General features: G+C 53.2%; 1 protein-coding gene across 1 annotated transcript in view; it reads left to right on the top strand.

The window, feature by feature from the left end:
* Nucleotides 1-929: 929 nt before the first annotated feature.
* Nucleotides 930-17928, top strand: part of LOC123930003 (receptor-type tyrosine-protein phosphatase N2-like) — a 67857-nt gene continuing 50858 nt past the window's right edge. Inside the window, exons 1-5 of the mRNA XM_045986231.1 lie at nt 930-1000; nt 3471-3675; nt 3825-3897; nt 3989-4074; nt 14167-14314. Coding sequence (XP_045842187.1) covers nt 930-1000; nt 3471-3675; nt 3825-3897; nt 3989-4074; nt 14167-14314 — 583 coding nt within the window. The remainder of the gene's footprint in view (nt 1001-3470; nt 3676-3824; nt 3898-3988; nt 4075-14166; nt 14315-17928) is intronic.

The following is a 17928-nucleotide window of genomic DNA, read 5'->3' as shown; positions in this document are numbered from 1 at the left end:
CTTTTCACCCTACAAGTGAAGATAATTTCTGATAGATCAACTCACTTCTCTTTTCTACTTTGAGCTCCTTATTTCAAAGGCATCGACTGAAGACTGAAGCCCATCAGTCCTAGCTGTGGTGGCCGACTGATTGCTGCTGCTCCGAGGCCCACACCGTGTGTCAGCTGTCCCACTGCCTCCAGGATGCTGTGGGAAAGTCACGGACACTCGGACCTCTTCCAGGGGAAAACAAACGTGGGGTCTTCTGTGGGTTGCTCGCATCTGCGCCATGGGCTGGTCCCCATTCCCGTTTACTGCCCGCAGCACGTAGCCTGTTGGTTCTATGACAGCAAATCTCCAAAATGCTCTGGACCCAAGGAGTGCTCTCAGAATTCCTGCAAGCATGTCCCGACAGTGCGCTGCGGCAGGAACCAGCATTGCCCATCCACACCTGGGAGGGAAGTTCCGTGTCTGTGTGCCGAGCCGACGTCACCTCACTGCTTCACTGCGACTCTCTCTTCTCCCTGAGCGCTCTTCAGGAGGTCACAGCAAGGATGTCGTCATCAGTGTGGGGCGCCCAGTGCTGCCCAGGGAGGACCTGCCACCTGGGGGCAGCGGGGCAACCAGACCCTCCCCCTCTCTCCAGGGCCCTGTCCTCAGACTGCTGACACCGTGCTCGTGTCACACCACTGAGGCCCTGTGAATTTTGCAGCTGACCCTCCACTTGGGGACGGTAGGTGGACAGCCATTCAATGCATGAGTCTGCTGGCCCACCGCATGGAGACACAGCTCTTCAAAACCTGCTTCTGAAGAGCACTAGGAACCAGTGCTGCCTGAGTCATGGACGCCAGTGTAGACAGAGAGGACAGGTGAACCGATTCCTCCATCTCACCTCCTCTTGCTGAGTAGCAGCCATCGGGTAGATGTAGCAGCAGCCACCAGGTTCCCGCATGGCTGGTGTAGATGTAGCTGTGACCATCGGGTGCCCACACTGCCATGTAGATGTAGCAGTGGCCATCAGGTACCTCCAGGTCCAGAGGTGGCAGTGGGTGCCCTTGGTTTGGAGACCCTATTTTTCTACAAGAATTTGTTAACGGAAGGTCTTTCAGGGTTTGGTTGTCCTAGGACTGCATTTTCATGACATGTTTCCTCTTGTGTCCCCATCTTGCATTTCCTGTCAACTCTTTGGAACCCAGCGTTGGTTTCCTGCTGGATTTCATACATGAATGGAGTCTCTAAATAACTTGCATCTTTAGGTATTTTTCATATGTCAAAGGGACATGGTTACAGCTGAAATCAAATTCTCATGTTCTCATTTAATAAAAAGCATATTAATTTATATCAATAGGGACTTGTAAAACCCTTTGCAAACACATTCTTTCATACTGCTGAAGTAATCTGTAGAAATAAATAGAAATGCAGCGTTGTCGGGTGGCTTTCTTCTCCAGTTAAAGTGTTCTGATTTCTGTTCTACATCAGAGTTTCAGAAACGTGAACTTTCTTTGTAAAAGTTAACATCAGTGTCTGCGCAGAACCGTAGTCAAACTTCAGTCTTACAGATGGAATGATTTACTTACTGCAAAACACAGAGACCTGGCATGGGGGAGGAGGGAACGGGGGACCATCGGGTCCCGTCGTCTCTGCGAAGTCCCTTCTGACTCCCAGCCCGTCATTGGTAGAAGCTAGATGCTGTCGTAGGAAGGCTCTTGCTTAGGAAAGAGTTGTCTCAAGAGTTCAACATGCCATGGGCAGACTTTTAAACTCTTAAGAAGCAGAAATCAGCAGAAATATCATAAAGCTGAACTATTTTTTCTTTAGACTTGTGATGATTGAAGGAGCTGCCAATGAGCAGATGGATATTTAAAATCGTGATGTTGTCAGTTGAGGAGTTGTGGGGACGGGTGCTGGTTGTTGTTATTGTCTGTACACCAACATTACAAAAAGAAGAGAATCACACAGAAGATATTTGGTAAAGGCGGGTCTTCTGGATGAATAATGCTCCTTTCATTAATATAGTACCCTTATTAACTGTATAATTAATTGTGCATAGCCCAGGGAGGCTGTGGAAATTGCATTTTGAGATGTATCAAAGCGGACTTACGCTTCAAACTTGCATGCAATTTACCATTAATGAAGCCAGAGATGGAAGCCTCAAATCTATATATAACTTACTATTTGAATGACAAGCAAAGAATTTTATCAGCAGAGTTTTAAATGAAAGGATATTAGCAGCTAATGTTGAAATTGTTCATCTTTCTTATGAAAATAATTTTGAAGAAAATGTTTTAGTGGAAAGAGAGGTTTGAAGAAAGTGTGTGCCATTAAAACAGCCACTTTCTGCGACTCTGTGTGCATTTGTCCTCATTGACAGTGGGGTGCAAATATTTTTAAAAGTCAATGAGTATTTTATAGGGCCCAGAACTGCTCATGCATTCCGGGAACGGATTATGCAATATTCCCAAATATCCCAGCAAAGGTGAGTGGATCCGTCAGGCAGCCAGAGGAAGGAGCCAGAGCTGAAAAACTTAAAACATATGAGAATATGTTAAAAGCAATGGAAATCTGCTTAAAAGTCTAGAAATCTGCCTTTCCCCACTTCTGAATGCTCCTGTGAGTTGAGATCATAAATGGTAAATATTGTTCAAAGAAAACCATTAAACGGAGCACTGGGATCCATCTGCCCAGGAAGATTTCATTGGCGACACTGCCGAGGCTCTTGCATGGATGCAGGTGTCCCCACGTGGGCCCCGCTTCCGAAAACCGGGGCCACGAGTTGGTGACATGGAGCCCTCCCACAGTCTCAGGAGGGGATTCCTACAGCAAATATTTGTTGACTGCCGAGGCGCCAGCCTCCCTGCAGGCAGTGGAGAGACTGTAAGGGGTAAAATAATTGGCCTTTTGGGAGCACCTAAAATGTGGCTCATGTTTATTTTTTTGTCCTGCTTTTCCCCAGAGTTGAGGATGTGGACTAAAATACTAAATTTATAGCACCATCGGGTGAGTGCCTGGTGTCGCCACCAACAGGGGAGGGCCTGTTTGTGTTTCTAGAAGCCCAGGAAGCTTGGCGTGGGAGGGCAGGTTCCCTTTCAGGGCTCCCAGCAAACCCCACATGTGTTCTGGGCTTCAGGCCACGCTAGAGCCACGCGCGGATGGAGGACTCGTGGGACGTGGGGCTCTGTGGCAGTTCCTCGGAAACTCTGGGCTGCCCCCCACCTGGCGCCCAAAGAGCACAGGCAGGGGGTGCAGAGCAGTTCTCTTTCCGTTCCCTCAGAAGTCTCATTTTCTCCTTCAACCTGATGTCTTCTTGGTTTCAGTCTTTAAAAGATTTTTAAAAATACACTTTAATGCACGGATCCATCATTCTCCTCCAATCCGCAGACCTCTCGTGGAATCGTTTGGCGTCACGTGGAAGCAGCTCTGGGGCCGGCGGCGGGACGTCCTGGCGGGGGCTGTGGGAGGGCAGGAGTCAGCACCGCGTCTCCCCTGCCCAGCACGCAGCCCCCGCCCTCCGGGGCCTGGGCCCAGCCGCGCTCGCACACCTGTGTGCGCCTGGGGAACCACTGTACGCGTGACTGCGTGCCTCAGGCTGCTCCGGACAGTGTGGCTGTGGGACTGTACGTGTTGAACCGGGAGCCAAGCGGTCGGCTGTTGATTCTGTGTGGCTCTTTGGACACGTGTGGTGATGTTGACAACCGTGTGGGGCAGCAGCCATCCGCACATTTCGTCCACGCTGGGAAAGCGTGAAGGGTGCTGGAAATGCCAAGAATGTGGATGGAATGTGTCGGATTTTACCCCAACGTTTGACTTGGGGCAGATGAATGCTGTGACCCTGTTTCTCCGACCAGCTCGGCGGGACCTTGCCCCGTGGCGGCTGGGTGACCGACGAAGCTGTGGCCCGGCTGCAGAACGTCATCCAAAGTGCAGGTCCCAGAAACCGAGGAGTGGCAGGCAGAGCAGCCGGGGAAGCAGATGCGCCGTCTCTGTTGGACTCGGGTCCCCTGTTTGCCAGTGAATGAATCCCGGCAGTTCGGCTCCGGAATACAGGACGCCTCCTCCCCTTTCTCTGTGCCCTACTCCCCGCTGTTGTCGCCAAATGTCAGCCCCCGCACTTCGTATGCGGACGGCTCATCTTGTGGGCTTGGTCTCCGCCTGGGGTGAGAGTGACCTTTTAAAAGCATCTTTCCCATTATGTGCTTTCTTTGCTTAAAACACCCCAGAGGGTTCCCGCGGATCTCACTGCCGACCTCAGCCGCCGCCCCCCCCCCCTCCGCGCGACTGGCAGGCTCCCCTGGAGTCGGGGCACAGGCCGCTGCCCCACCTCGCTCCCTTGGCTCCTGCCATGCTGGCCTTCTCTCTGTTGTTGGACTAGTCCAGACCCGTTCCCACCCCGGGCTGTCACTCTGGCTGCTCTGTCTCCCTGTGATACCACTCATTTTGGAGACGATGAGCCCTTCCCACCGGGCAGGATACCCTCAGAAATCTGCTCATCAGAGGGGCCTCCCCTCCTGGGGTCTGAGCCCCTGCCTCCCGCACCCACTCCTCGCCTAATCTCTGTCGTGTGTTCTTACCGCTCTATGAAGTCACCATTGTAACCGTGTTCATTTATCTGTCTGCGGCCTGTCCCCTGCCTGAAGAAACCAGCCACACACAGACTGAGTCTCTGCTGGGTCCCCGGAACACACACACACACACACACACACACACACACACACACACACACTGCTCGTCTGACGTGCTCAAGACCACGTGAATAATGAATAAATAAGTCACTAAGCCACCAGCACCAGGCAGGAGTCTGCACCAGGAGTGCAGCTCGGGTCTCGCTCCCCCAATTACAGGAGAAGTTCCACTTTCACTCATACAGTCAAGGAAGCTCTTTGCCTGAAATTTAAACTTTAACACCTGTACGTGGATGGAAAGTACGGTATAATTCTCTTAATTATTTTCCATCACTGTATTTTAACCTCTGTTCATAGAACCTTAATTTCTAAGATGCTGTATAAGATAATAAGACTCATAAAATTGTTTATTTAAGCTCATCCAGCTCCTCGAGGAGTGATGACCTGAAACACTGGGACAGCGTGACTGCCACCAACATGCGCCCCCCCCACCCCGTCTCCCTGCGGAGCCCGAGTCGCTCCCGCTGCCCCCACGTGCACATGGAGCCCCCGTCATGTTGGAGGACAGACCTTCTCCCTTCTTCCTGTTTAGTAAGAGTAGGTGGTAATGACAGATCTGCCTCTTTCTTGAAGTTTAGTAAATAGAACCTTTCTGGGACAGAAGGCGTTCATTATTACCCATTCCCATAGAGGTTTTAATCGTGAGTTTTCATCAAGCTGTGGTTTTCTTCCTCTGCAAGTCTGTGAGGTAAAGGATAATGGAAGTCACGCATGTACTCAATGAGCGTGCGTGTTCAGTCCAGCAGGGTGGCCTGCTACACACCGCCCATCTGTGTGCGGCACCCCCAGAAGACCACCCTGTGGCCGGGGTAATTATTGACGGATTCCAGGAAATGCCCCACAGGCTTGTCTGCTGCAGTTCAAGGCCCCTCTTTTGTCAATACGATCACTAGCCATTCTGGACCTGGTTCTAGATGCAGGATACCAAGACCCAAAATTATAATAACGCTCCCAATTAGTTTGGTTCCTCATAATCAAGATGTAATGACTTTCCAAGTCCCCTTCTGTGGTCGCTTTGCCGAGAGGCCCCTGCATTCTCCCCAAGCCTCCAGAAGCACAGGGGATGCGGAAGCCGTCTCCACACCTGCCTTGGAGACTCCTGCCCAGGGGGCGTCCCAGACGTTCTTTGAAAAACATATTGTTTTCTTTACAGGTTTTGTTTATTTTCCTAGTTCTGGCATGTGTTTTATTTTTCAGTCACAAAAGGGATTTTAAATAAAACCGAGAACTCAGTGTTCACAGGCTCAAACCCAGCATGTTCCTTTGTACTTGGTTGTGTCCCCATGTTCACCCACTCCGTGCCTGGCCTGCGTGCGGGCTGGGGACTCTCTCTTAAAGGCTCTCTGCTTGGCAGCCTTTGAACTCTTCTCCACCATTTTAACCCTTTCACACTTCTGTCACTGCCGTCGGATTGGCGACGACATAACGTGTGAGCATGCGTTTCTAAGTCACACGGATACAGCCCTGACACCCCTCCACAGGGATTCTGCTGGGCCTCCAGAGCTCCTGGAGGGAGGGTTTGGGGGAAATGACAAGGGTTCACACTTGCCGGTGAGGTCATTTCTGCCACTCACATGATGTTCCTGCTGGTCAACCTCACCAGGATGAACCAGGCTCACTGCAAAGACGTGTGGAAATGTTCCCTTCCTAGAATGAATTTCCATGGCAGCGATTTCAAAAATGTAATCAAAAGGATTAGAACCCCAAGCCTTTCCTCTATTCCTCACACATACATCTTTAGGCTTTTTATACACATGACCCAGAGGCTGAAGGCCAGACTGTGTTTGCTTTTCCCAGGTAAAGTCCGTTTTGACAACACAGGAACATGCTTTGAGTTGGCCTTTCCTTGGTCTGTGGGGTTTTTTTTTGCCATTTTTAAGGATAATGTGTGTCTATCTGCCAGAGGAACGCGTGTTTGAGCCACCCGGGGAGACGAGCAGTCCCGTGGCAAGTAGGAGGAGGTGCAGGGCTTGGGTGCATAGTAGAGACCCGCTGGGCCGGCAGGCGATGGCCTCCGTGCAGGGCCCCACTACACGGCTTTGTTGTGGAGGACTCAGGCGACGATCTGAACATGATCTGGGAGCACATTTCCTGTTTCTAGCAAATCTTTCCTAAGCTGAGAAGCAACAAGGCTACCCTCTGATCATTTTACCAGATCTGTGCTTCTTAGGACGTGAATGTACTATGTCAAATTTCATTTGAATCTCAAGGACCTTCACATGCCCGCTCAGGGTGTTAAAGAGCAGCGCGGCCATGGGTCTGGAGTGGTTCTGTGCGGGTGGCGGAGCCTCTCCCCTCGCCAAGCCGGCGGCCGGCACCGAGAGCCGCTAAAGTCAGGATGACGACACCTACGAACTTCTCCGTTCATCTTTTCATACTTTCTGCTTGGAATCCAAACCTCTCACTGCGGGAAATCAAACATTTAGCATCAACATTTGCCTTTCATGTATTAATGAAGATAGGTGGCAATGTTGATTTTTAAAGAGGAAAAGGTCCTCCCTTTGCCCAAACGGCAGCAGAAGCAGCTTACTCCTGCCTTTACAGACATTCATCTACTGCTCGCGGACTTCACAGCACAACACAAGGTCCTCTCAGGAGGAAGGAAATGTAAATGGGCTGCATTCTTCACTCGGACAAAAGGTTTGATTGTCACACAGTAAAGTAAAGCGCTCATAGGCACCAAGGTAAAGAAAGGAATGGAAACAAAGCTTCCCCCATAAAAACTGGGTCTCCCAAAGCCCAGCTTGCTTCAACACGCCTTGGACATGGCAGGCAGGTGCTGGTGTCCGGCAGCGTTGTTGTAGAATGAAGCTCCACCGGGTGGTTCTCTGCGTGTTTCTTATGTGAGGACCCACAGAGGAGGTGTCCGGACACCCGGGAGGGCAGTCGGATGTGGACGTTGATGGTTTCTATATACACTGGCTGAGGGGACGTGAGGCCGAGTGGAGGTCGTTTCACGTCTTTGTCCGCAGGCCTCCATCCCCATGAGCGTCGGTGTTCCGTGAGAGGGAGCTGTTCCCACTGTTCTCTCGGGTGATAATGAACCTGCTGGCCAGGCATCACATGACTTCATTGCTGGTGGCAGGAGATGCTGGAATGACACAGAAACTGCCCCACATTTCATGGAACTAATAACCTTCGCTGTCCCTCCGTGTTGCCCTGAACTGGGCCCAGATGATCCCCGACAACACTGAGCCCCTGCACCCGACGTTCAGAGGCAGGCAGAGCCCTGCCACCTGGCATCAGAGTGTAGACGTGCACCTGTCCCATGTGGGGAAACACTAATTCTACTAAGTGGCATTATTTCCTTCGTGACCCTGGGAACCAGTCCGGACGTTGACACTGCACATGAGACAATGCCCGGGAAACAGTCCCCATCAGGACGGGGGCTGGGGGCGCAGAGTCCGAACAGCCACAGGGTATTAGCACCTGCTCTCCACACTGGAAAACGTCTCCTTAGTGGCTGAGTTCACACCTTCTCTTCTACTGGTGTTTTCCAGTGACTCCTCAAGCCTGACCACCAATACCTCCCTCCCGAGGCACTGAGCCACAGATGGGAGCACGGCGAGAGGAGGGGATGAGTTCCGGAACCATCCCTGATTGCACGGTCAGCCGGCTGTGAACCCAGCACATGTTGGCTCCATCCACACGAGGTGGAGACTGAGTGAGGAGGACCATTGTCCATGGGGACCAGGACAGGATTCTGAAGCCAGGGACTGTGTGCTTGCTGGCGCTGCTTCTTTCCTCTCCGGCAGTATTTACCATGGTGTCGCTACACTCAGGGCGACGGTGCGGACGCACCTGCGGCGATGGCCCCCGTGGCAGTGCCCCCGCAGTAGCCCTGGGATTTTGTGTTCAGGCTGCACCAGCGGCTGCTGTTTCTGGAGACCCATGTGTTGTATGTCATTAGGTCAGGGACAATGTCCCCAGGACGTGCCGTAAAGTCACAGATTGCAGACACCAACTCAAGAGAGTCCCTCTGTTTCCAAAGAAAAACGGAGATCCACCGCGATCACCATCCTCTCCGCGTGGGCACACTTCATATTCCCAAAGCGACTTCACAAAGTGACCAGTCAGCCTTCAGAACCGCCTTGAGAAATCCTTGTTCTGATCCCCATTTTATGCAGCAGTGAATTAAGGGCTAGTGAGAGGAGAGTATAACCAGAAAGTCTATGTGGGGACCAGCCCTTGCCGTGTCCTACACTGTTAAGAAGACTTCCAAAGCCCAGTCCGGTGCCTGCTCCCCTCCACTGCTTCCCAGCAGAGTGGGAGCTCCCGGGGCTTTCCTGAAGGCTTTGTTGGTGGAGTCTGTGATCAGCTCCCAAAGACACACAATTCTCTGGCGGTTATTAGTAAAACCCCATCATGTGCCAGAGCATCCCAAATGCTCCATATTTCTAGAAATCACTTTCTTGACGTCACAGTGTTGACAATTCCATCAGAAAGCTCATCACAGAAAATGTTTGCGCTATCCAGACAAATGGTGGACATGTCTCCAAGCAATAACATTTTCATCCCAAGAGTTTGGGATTCTGTGTAAAATGATCCCATTCAATGTGGAGGCCCGTCAGTTTGTTTGACACATGGACGCTGTGTCATCTGGTGGCCACAGTCCCTGTGACCCAGAAAGGATCTTTAGTCTTCCTACCAGTGTTCTAATAGTGTGAACCAGAAAAGGAGACACGAGATGGGAATCTGGACTCGTACGAGGAAGATTAAATGGGGGAACCTCTGGTTGGGTTAATATCTCATAAAGTACGGCTCACAAAAGCTGGTGTCATTCTCGCTGGGCAGAGGACTCAGAAGAAGTGCTGGCTCCTCTTCCACCTGCCCTAACTATGAAGCCACAGAGCCTGAGACCGGCGTCAGCTGGTGTGTCCTGGTTACTGACATGGAAAAGCCATGTTCTGGAACCCACGGCCTTTTCCCCACAAACACTTTATCTGGGAATTATCTTTTCTGCAAGCCCATTAAGTCTAGTCCCAGGAAACCTATCAGAATTCAAAAAGGTTTATACAGCTCCCCGCTCAGCACTCATCCAAAAGCTTGGTCACAAGGTATTGGGCACAAGTGAATTGGGCACAAGTATTAAGAGCACAGTGAACCCCTCTCAAGGCTCAGGGTCCTGCTTCCCAACACTCCTTAATGACCAGAAGTAGCTGTCAAGATTGACTTGCCGACGCCCTGCAGATGGAACCAACTACTGCTAAGCCCCGACTCCTCACTTCTTTTACGTTTCCAGAGTGCACGTCACAGTGGGGTCCCACCAGCTCAGGCTGCTTTCCTTCTAGTCCTATTAACTAGTACTATTAACTAGTACTTTGTGTATCCCAGGGCCTGTCTCTTGAAGTTTCAATTCAGAGGTACTCAAGAGCCCGTAACAGGGACTGTGTAAAGTGATGTGGCTGAGGCGGGTATCTAACCAGCAGATGCTCACAGCTCTGGGGATGACAGGTTCTAGAAACATCCCTCGTGGCATCCATGGCAGCACGTATCACATCCTGAATGGGAGGCACTGGTCAAGGGCGTGGATTCACACAATGACAGAGGAGAACTGGGGGAGACAACAACTGGACACAGAGGGCCAAGGAGGAGGGTTGGGGGAAGAGCTCTCTGAACTGTTGTGGCTCCTCCAAGTTCCTAAGGCTGCCATTATGCCCGGGTGGCCACGGGACCGTTCGAAAGTGGCAGCATCCACTTGGCGTGGATGCTGGAGGGCTTGCATAACCCACAAGGAGGAAGGAGGTGAGTAAATAGATAATGAAACATTCCAAAGTCCATGCGTTACTTGTCAGGGCATTTCTTCCAACTTCAGAAGATCCTATGGCAGTTTTTTTGGATGCCATCATTGACATAAACTGTTTATCTGTAGTACGAATTACTTCCAGAAACTTCCAGGTTGTGAGAAGTCATCCAACAAATACTGACCGTGTGCCCAAAGCTTGTGCCAAGTGAATGAGACATTGGCCCCATTCTCAACAATCTTGATCTCATGAGGGACGGAATGTCCTGATGCCCCCGAGCCAGAGCACAATGCAGAATGCGATGATTGTCACAAAGACGTAGCTTTTAAAATAGTAAGTGTCTGATGAAGAGGGTGGGTTTGTAGGAAATGAGAACCAGACAGGCTGGCTGGAGCATGCCCCAGACTCACAAAGGACATGATAGTGTTTGCACCAACCTCAAAGTCAGGATAGATTCATTACAGAAGAATCACACAAACAAAGTGTAAAGAATGATGGTGCTGTGGGGTGGGGGTGGTCAAAACACGGGGAAGTAGTCTTGGTGAGACAGAAACGAGCAGACTGGTCAAACGAAGTTTGGACAAAGGCTAGTGCTGGCCTAGACTGCATTGGTGGTTTTTGAACCCGGTGGTATCTGGGACCAGGAGTGGCGATCCTGTCGCTCTGTGAGTGGACTAGGAAGTGGGTGTGAAGGGAGGGGTGTGGGGAGGAGGTTGCAGGAGGGAGCCAAGACAGAACAGCTGCGTCCCAGGTGGCAAGACCCAAGCTCCAGTGCTGCTGGTGGCTGCCAGAGGCTTTGGGGTAAGTGTTTAAGGAATCTAGGCCTTGGCTTCTCCAAAAATAAGCGGCAAGTTTCATCTCAGCTTCTTTCCATCTTGGACAAGAAAGTCCTGTAACGTGGATGTTGTCCAAAGCGGAAGCAGTGAGTGGCACTGAAGAAGGGAGAGAAAGGCAGCCGTGTGAGGGCTCGGAAGAGCCTTATGGTTCGCTCCGCGTGGCAGAGTTATGAGTGGCTTTTGTTTTCATGACACTTACCTTCATTTTTTGTTCTTTTCTATGCATGCTACTGTGTAATAAACATGTGCAGTTTAAAACCTGCACCCTCCCGCCATTGCCACCACACTCACTGTCACACGCACGCACACAGGCACGTGCACACACACACAAAACAGAAGTATCGGGATGTCAGTTTTGAACACCCGCAGCTCTGTGCTCACTCTGGGGGCAAGAGCCTGAGTGGAGCTTCACCATATGCTGACTTGCCCCGTTGTTCCAGAGGCGACTGTGTCTCAGGAGGGGACTGTACCTGTTCTGATCCACCCATCTCACACCCTTGAGAGACAGGAACTCCCAGAATTAAGTTATTCTGCCAGTTTGGTTTTGGTTTTGTTTAAAACACATTATTTTATGACTAAGGCCTAGCTTCCCCACAGACAACATGAAAACATACTCTCGTGTCACAGATGAAAAGCTAGAATCTTGGGACACCTGGCTTGGTCAGTTAAGCGTCTGCCTTCGGCTCGGGTCATGATCTCAGGGTCCTGGGATGGAGCCCTGCATGGGGCTCCCTGCTCAGTAGGGAGCCTGCTTCCCCCTCTTTGCCTGCCTCTCCCTTGCTTGTGTTCTCTCTCTCCCTCTCTCTGATAAATAAATAAAATCTTCAAAAAAGAAAGAAAGGAAAAGCAAGAATCTTATCTACAAACGTGAAAGAGGAAATTCTCCAAAACCATGAATGGGGAAATTACATCAGTTTTATATCATAAATGATGTCTCATGAAAACATTAACAGAACAGATCAAATCGAGACCAGAGCATGACAGACAGGCTACCGGAGCCGCACACGCCTGGAGAATGAAAAAGTTCCCTCACGTTTAATCTAATCAAGTGTATCTTTACATGATTTGTTCTCAATGAGGAAAAAGAGCCACATCTGCTCTTTTCTGCCCCCTCCCTCCTCCCTCCAGCCATGCTTCCTACAGTCCTGGTTGGTATTTCTCACTGTAAATTGAGAAATCCCAGCGAGCTCATGGCGTGGTTTTGCTTCTGTCGAGGTGAACCTGTGCACATTTGTGTTTGCAGGAATTCAGGGGGCATCCAACTCCCCTTTCGCAGACAGCATCTTGAGGGCAGTGACCCCAGAAACACTGAGAGTACCCACTTCAGCCGGAATTGTCCCTCCCCCAGCTCCCTCACACCATACTGTAGCTGGTAAATGTTTCACAGAATTTAAATGTCATCTTATGCGAAGCTGTCCTCATCAGGGTAACTCTGTCTTCGGTATTCCAGGAGGATGTCTTGCAAGAAAAGAACCAGGCAGTTTGCAGTTGATGTCTTCCGGATTGGGCCACTCGACTTCATTTCAATCCACTGCCTGCCCTTGCCAAGAACCCGGAGGGGCTGTCTGGGTGGAGGTCACGGTGCAGGGCCCTTGCGGGGAGGGGTGGGCAGGCGCAGCAACCTCGGCTCCCGTCCTGAGGAGGCCGTGTCGCGGAGGGTCGCAGGGATGCCACCGCGTGGCTCATGTGATTCGGTGTCATCTGTACAAAAAGTCTGTGTGTCCATTCCCCAAGTGATAGTGACAACCCAGCTGCTGGTCACAGCCATCGCTGACCCTCCTGCTGGGCCAGGCAGCCCTGAGGGTGGTGCCTTCTCTCCTATGGCACTTTCCGTCGTTTGTGGACCGATGTGGATAAGCTGCTGTTTGTTGAGTGAATAACACAAACCAATCCGAGTCAGCTCTAGTCCAACAGGTGGTTCCCCCAAGTCCAGTGCAGCTGGCCAGGGGGGAGGTGTGGGGCAGTCCTGTCCTGGCCTGTGCAGGGGCCTGACATGCGTGCTTCCCCACAGTGAGAGGACGGCAGGGGTTGGCGGGGGTCAGGGCCAACCCTCACTGGGCGTGGGGGTGCCTAACCACCAAGGACCCGGACTTGTGTGCGTGTGTCTCATTTTGCATGTGGATATAGCTGAAGACTTGTGTCCACACATGACACCAAAGACCCACAAATACGGCATCCCAGGGTGGGACCAGTATTTCCGTTGGGCACAATAAAGCCGCTGGGGGTTGGTCCTTTGAAATGATTTTCCTTAAAGCCATGGTCGTTTCTCAGCTATACAAATTGGTGAGAATGCACGGACAGGGCTGTCTTTGTGGGAGCGAATGTTCTGGAAGTATTTCCTCATCCACTTCCAGCCATTGCTGCTGACAGACAAGGGTCCGGAAAGATTAAGATCTGAGCAGCCGAGGGTCAGGACATCGGCTCCGTTGTTCTGAGTTTTGGTTTTGGTTTGTCTTTTGCGGCCACCCCACACTGGTTAACACAAGGCACACATCAGAGCAGCCTGTATCTTCAGTGCCTCACCCACTTGATTCAGAAAAGTAGGTCAGTTATAAGGAAAACGGTGTCTGTGTGGACACGTTGTCTATACCGGCTTCAGGTCGGTTGATCAGATCTGGTCTGTGTTGTGTCCTTCTCTTTGCCCGTTGGTTGGTAATACCTGATGGGGCCATGCCATGCCTGGGTGTTCCTGACGCCGGGCTCTGCCCCTGGAACACACATGCCACGAACAGCCGGAAACCAACCAGCGAAACAGGTAAAGAGCCTGCCCTGCCCTGTGCATCCGGTAGGCCTGTGCATTTCCCAGGTCCACGGAGAACCACTTCCTCACCCATGTGCGCAGGGACACATGGGCTGCGCCCTGTGTCCCGTGTCACACCAAGGACCCACCGTCCGCAGCCGTCCCTGAGTCTCTGTTTTCCATTCCAGGCCTACATGGAGGACCACCTGAAGAACAAGAACTGGCTGGAGAAGGAGTGGGTGGCGCTCTGTGTCTACCAGGCCAAGCCCAACAGCTCACTCGTGGCCCAGAGGGAGGAGAATGTGCCCAAGAACCGCTCTCCAGCGGTGCTGACCTGTACGTACCAGGCCATGCTCTGGGTCGGGGGAGGGGAACTCAGGCTGAGCAGGGCCCACCACGCCGTCCCCTGCTTGCCTGGGTTTCTGCAGGGCGCTCGTGGCTGGGGAGCCATCTCCAGCCCGGAGACGGAGTCGGTGGATTCAATTGTGGTCCAGGGGCACAGTCCTGGTTTGAGGACGTCTGGGCCCCAGTGAACACTTGCCTTCTGCGCTGCTGCTGTGTGGTTTGAGACTCATTTCTTAGCCTCGTGGAGCCTCCCCTGTCTGATTGTGATCCTCCCGTCATCCTGGAGAGCTCTGAGCCTGAGGACTGTCAGTGCTGTGGGCCCGGTGTGGGGGAGGGTCCGCAGATGCCCACCAGCCTCCCGCGTCCTGACCGTGTCATGGAGAGCCCGCTCTCTGCACAGGTTGGCACCAGGAAGCAGACACAGAGAGAGACCAGTGCTTTAATCAACTTGCATCCAGTAGGAGACAGTCTTAGATTACGTGTTGTATGTGGTGTGACTCACAGACAGAAAGACAGGCCCACGCAGAGGGCGAAAACAGACTGGCCTGGTCTGCCCCTGCCTGGCCACCAGGATCTTTTCTCAGTCACATGGCTAAGAAACGCAGCAAGTTCCCGTGTTCCAGCAGGTTTCAGGCCAGGCTCGTAGCCAGATGAAGGTAGGAACCCCCTGCAGAGGGGACAGGCTTGCGAGGCGCGCTTGGGACCCAAGTGGCTACCAGAAACAGATGCTCTCGGAAGGCTGCCCACGTGTGCAGCTGATGTGTGAGCGAGTGACCTGGTCCCCGTCCCAAGAACTGCAGGCAAGAGTGGTCGGGCACGTTTCAAACATAGGAAAATGTTCTTGGTCAGCTGACGTTTTGGAAGACACAGCGCAGCCACACTCTGTGTCCCACACGCTGTGTCCCAGCACCCTGGAAGCCAGCACTGCCGCCTGCATGGTGCCCCCCCAACATGCTCCCGATGGTCCCCCCTCACCTGGCTTGGCACCGGCCGAGGGACGTGTGCTGATGGTAAATGGCAGCAGTCCGACTGGGCTCACAGGTCAGGGTTTTTTTGTTTTTGTTTTTGTTTTTAAAGATTTTATTTATTTATTTGATAGAGAGAAGATCACAAGTAGGCAGAGAGGCAGGCAGAGAGAGAGGAGGAAGCAGGCTCCCTGCGGAGCAGAGAGCCCGATGTGGGGCTCGATCCCAGGACCCTGGGATCATGACCCGAGCCGAAGGCAGCGGCTTAATCCACTGAGCCACCCAGGCGCCCCTCACAGGTCAGGGTTTTTAAAAGCTGACCCCTTGCACTGCCTTTGACACTGACCCAGGCACCACAGAACCTTGACATCTGAAGGCCCTTCCGGGGGGGATTTTTTCTCACAGTTCCCTGGGGGCTCAGACCAGGCCCTCCGTTTCCATGAGGTCTGAGGTGTTTTCCGTGATGGGATTTAAAAAGAGGAGGTTTTACAGACACCTGGGAGGCTCGGCCAGTGAAGCATCTGCCTTCGGCTCAGGTCAAGATCTCAGGGTCCCGGGATTGAGCCCCACATTGGGCTCCCTGCTCAGCGGGAAGCCTGCTTCTCCCTCTCCCTCTCCCTCTGCCCCTCCTCACCTCTTGCTCTCTCTCTCAAATAAATAAGGAAATAAAATCTTTTTAAAAAATTTTAAAAGCAACATAAAAATAAGAGCTTCTGTATTTAGAAGGTAAGTAACAAAGAACCCACAACTGACTGACATATTTATTAGGTGCCTATTGTGTGCAGGGGCCGCCGACAGGCTGGGAGATGTGAGGCTCTAGCTAGGCCACTGAGCTCAAGGAGGACCTGGCTGGGGATGGGGGCAGGCTGACACCTGAGCCTCAGGTGCACAGTGGTTGGGGCACACGGACACCCAGCAGGCCTACACAGAACATCCCCTGGGTCTGCTCGCTTACTTGGACTACGGGGTCCCGAACAGTAAATACTAAAACCCAAAGTCTCTCCTTCTTCCAGCACCCCTCCCACAATGGAAACCCAGACCACAACAGCAGCCCATGGGGCCCCTGTGCCCACAGGAATTTAGTGATGGTGCAGTGTCCTGTCCCAAGGTCATGGGAGCCCTGACACCTGCCCTTTGATAGGAGCCTCTTGCTTCTTCCCGTGGCACTGGGGAGACGTGGCCGGTGCCCTGCAGCCTGGCTGGGCTCCTCGCTGTCCCGGGTCCTGAAGGCGCAGCTGTGCTGGTCTGGGAAGTCGGGGCAGGGACCACACGCTGTTGGCACAGAAGCGTTTGTAGTGACCACCCTGTCCACATGCCTCTGGCCATCTTCCCTCATCGGGGGAGTCCTCCCATCGGATCTCAGCCTGCACCCCTTCCTGAGCAGGGTGGGGGTGGGGACGTGTACTGTCTTGGTCTTGCCAGACTGTACCGGAGATAATTGCCTCCTCTTTTGGAAACCCTGCTTCCTGTGGCCAGGCGTGCACACTCCCCATGGTACAGAATCGGCTCCCCGCACCTCCGGCCTCTGCCAGCCAGTGTGGGGCCCATGGTCAAGGGCTGGGGCCATCAGCACAGAACCCACCCCTCTCGGCACCCACATGGGCAGGAGGGAGCCAGATCCGTCTTTCCCAGCACTGGCTTCTTGGGCTGTGACCCGCCCTGTCCCTTCCCCTGAGCTCCCTGGTTGCTGGGTTTGACAGATTCTTGGATACCCAGGGCAGGACCCCCGCAGTCAGGGCCTCCTGTCCTCCTGCCTCCGCACCTGTCCACGCAAGGAAACCCTTCAGTGGTTCCTCCACCCAGGAGGCTGGAGCGACAGCCTGACTTCCACAGCACGGGCCGGCCGGCATCTGTGGACTCCAACAGCTGGACCCCGTGGCTCCCCAGAGCCCGGACACAGCCCGCACAGCCCCCGAGCCTTCCACCTGCCTTTGCGTCTTTCTGCATCCGGGCCCATCTGAGGCACCTCTCCCACCTCCCAGAGCTGAGGAAAACACCACGGCAGATGGTCCTGGGCACGTCAGACAGACGCTGTCCCGGGCAGCCATGCTGCTTGGGGCAGAGGGCCCGTTTTGGGGTTCTGGATTTTGTTTCGAAGGGAAGCCGGGTAGAGGCAAAAACAGTGTTTCAGGAAACAAGGCCGTGTCCTGAGGGGACCTAGGAGTGCTGTCCTTGCCCCACCCCTCCGTGCCTCCAGGACCTGGGCTGGAGGTGCCCTGGGCTGGTCAGTTCAGGAGCTGCAGTGACTGTCAGCCAACTTAACCACTCACAGCTCACGTTTTATATTCCCTTTCCTCTTTTGCTCGGAGCCAGGCCACAGGCTCATGGAGCCGTGTGGGGGGCACTGCCTCTGGTCCCTGTGCTCCCCGCCGCTGCTGTGAACAGACTGACCTCGGGGGTGCGAGGTCTGGGGCCGCGACGATGCCTGCCAGCAGCCCAAGCCACCGTCTCTGGACAGGCCCCAGCTCCCTTGCCCAGACTGGGGGTGTGCCTCCTCCCTGACCCATCCACAGCCACCTTGCCATACGCACACCATGAGCCATGAGGCCGGCTGGTCCCCTCCGTCACCCAGATGCACCAGTCCCTGCCCATCCCCGCCCATCCCCCCCCACCCCCCGTCCCTGCCCGTCCACACCCATC

This window comes from Meles meles, chromosome 18, assembly GCF_922984935.1.
Source record: "Meles meles chromosome 18, mMelMel3.1 paternal haplotype, whole genome shotgun sequence".
NCBI lineage: Eukaryota > Metazoa > Chordata > Mammalia > Carnivora > Mustelidae > Meles > Meles meles.
The sequence above is the reverse complement of the archived record's forward strand: the minus strand, read 5'-3'. Positions and strand labels throughout refer to the sequence as shown.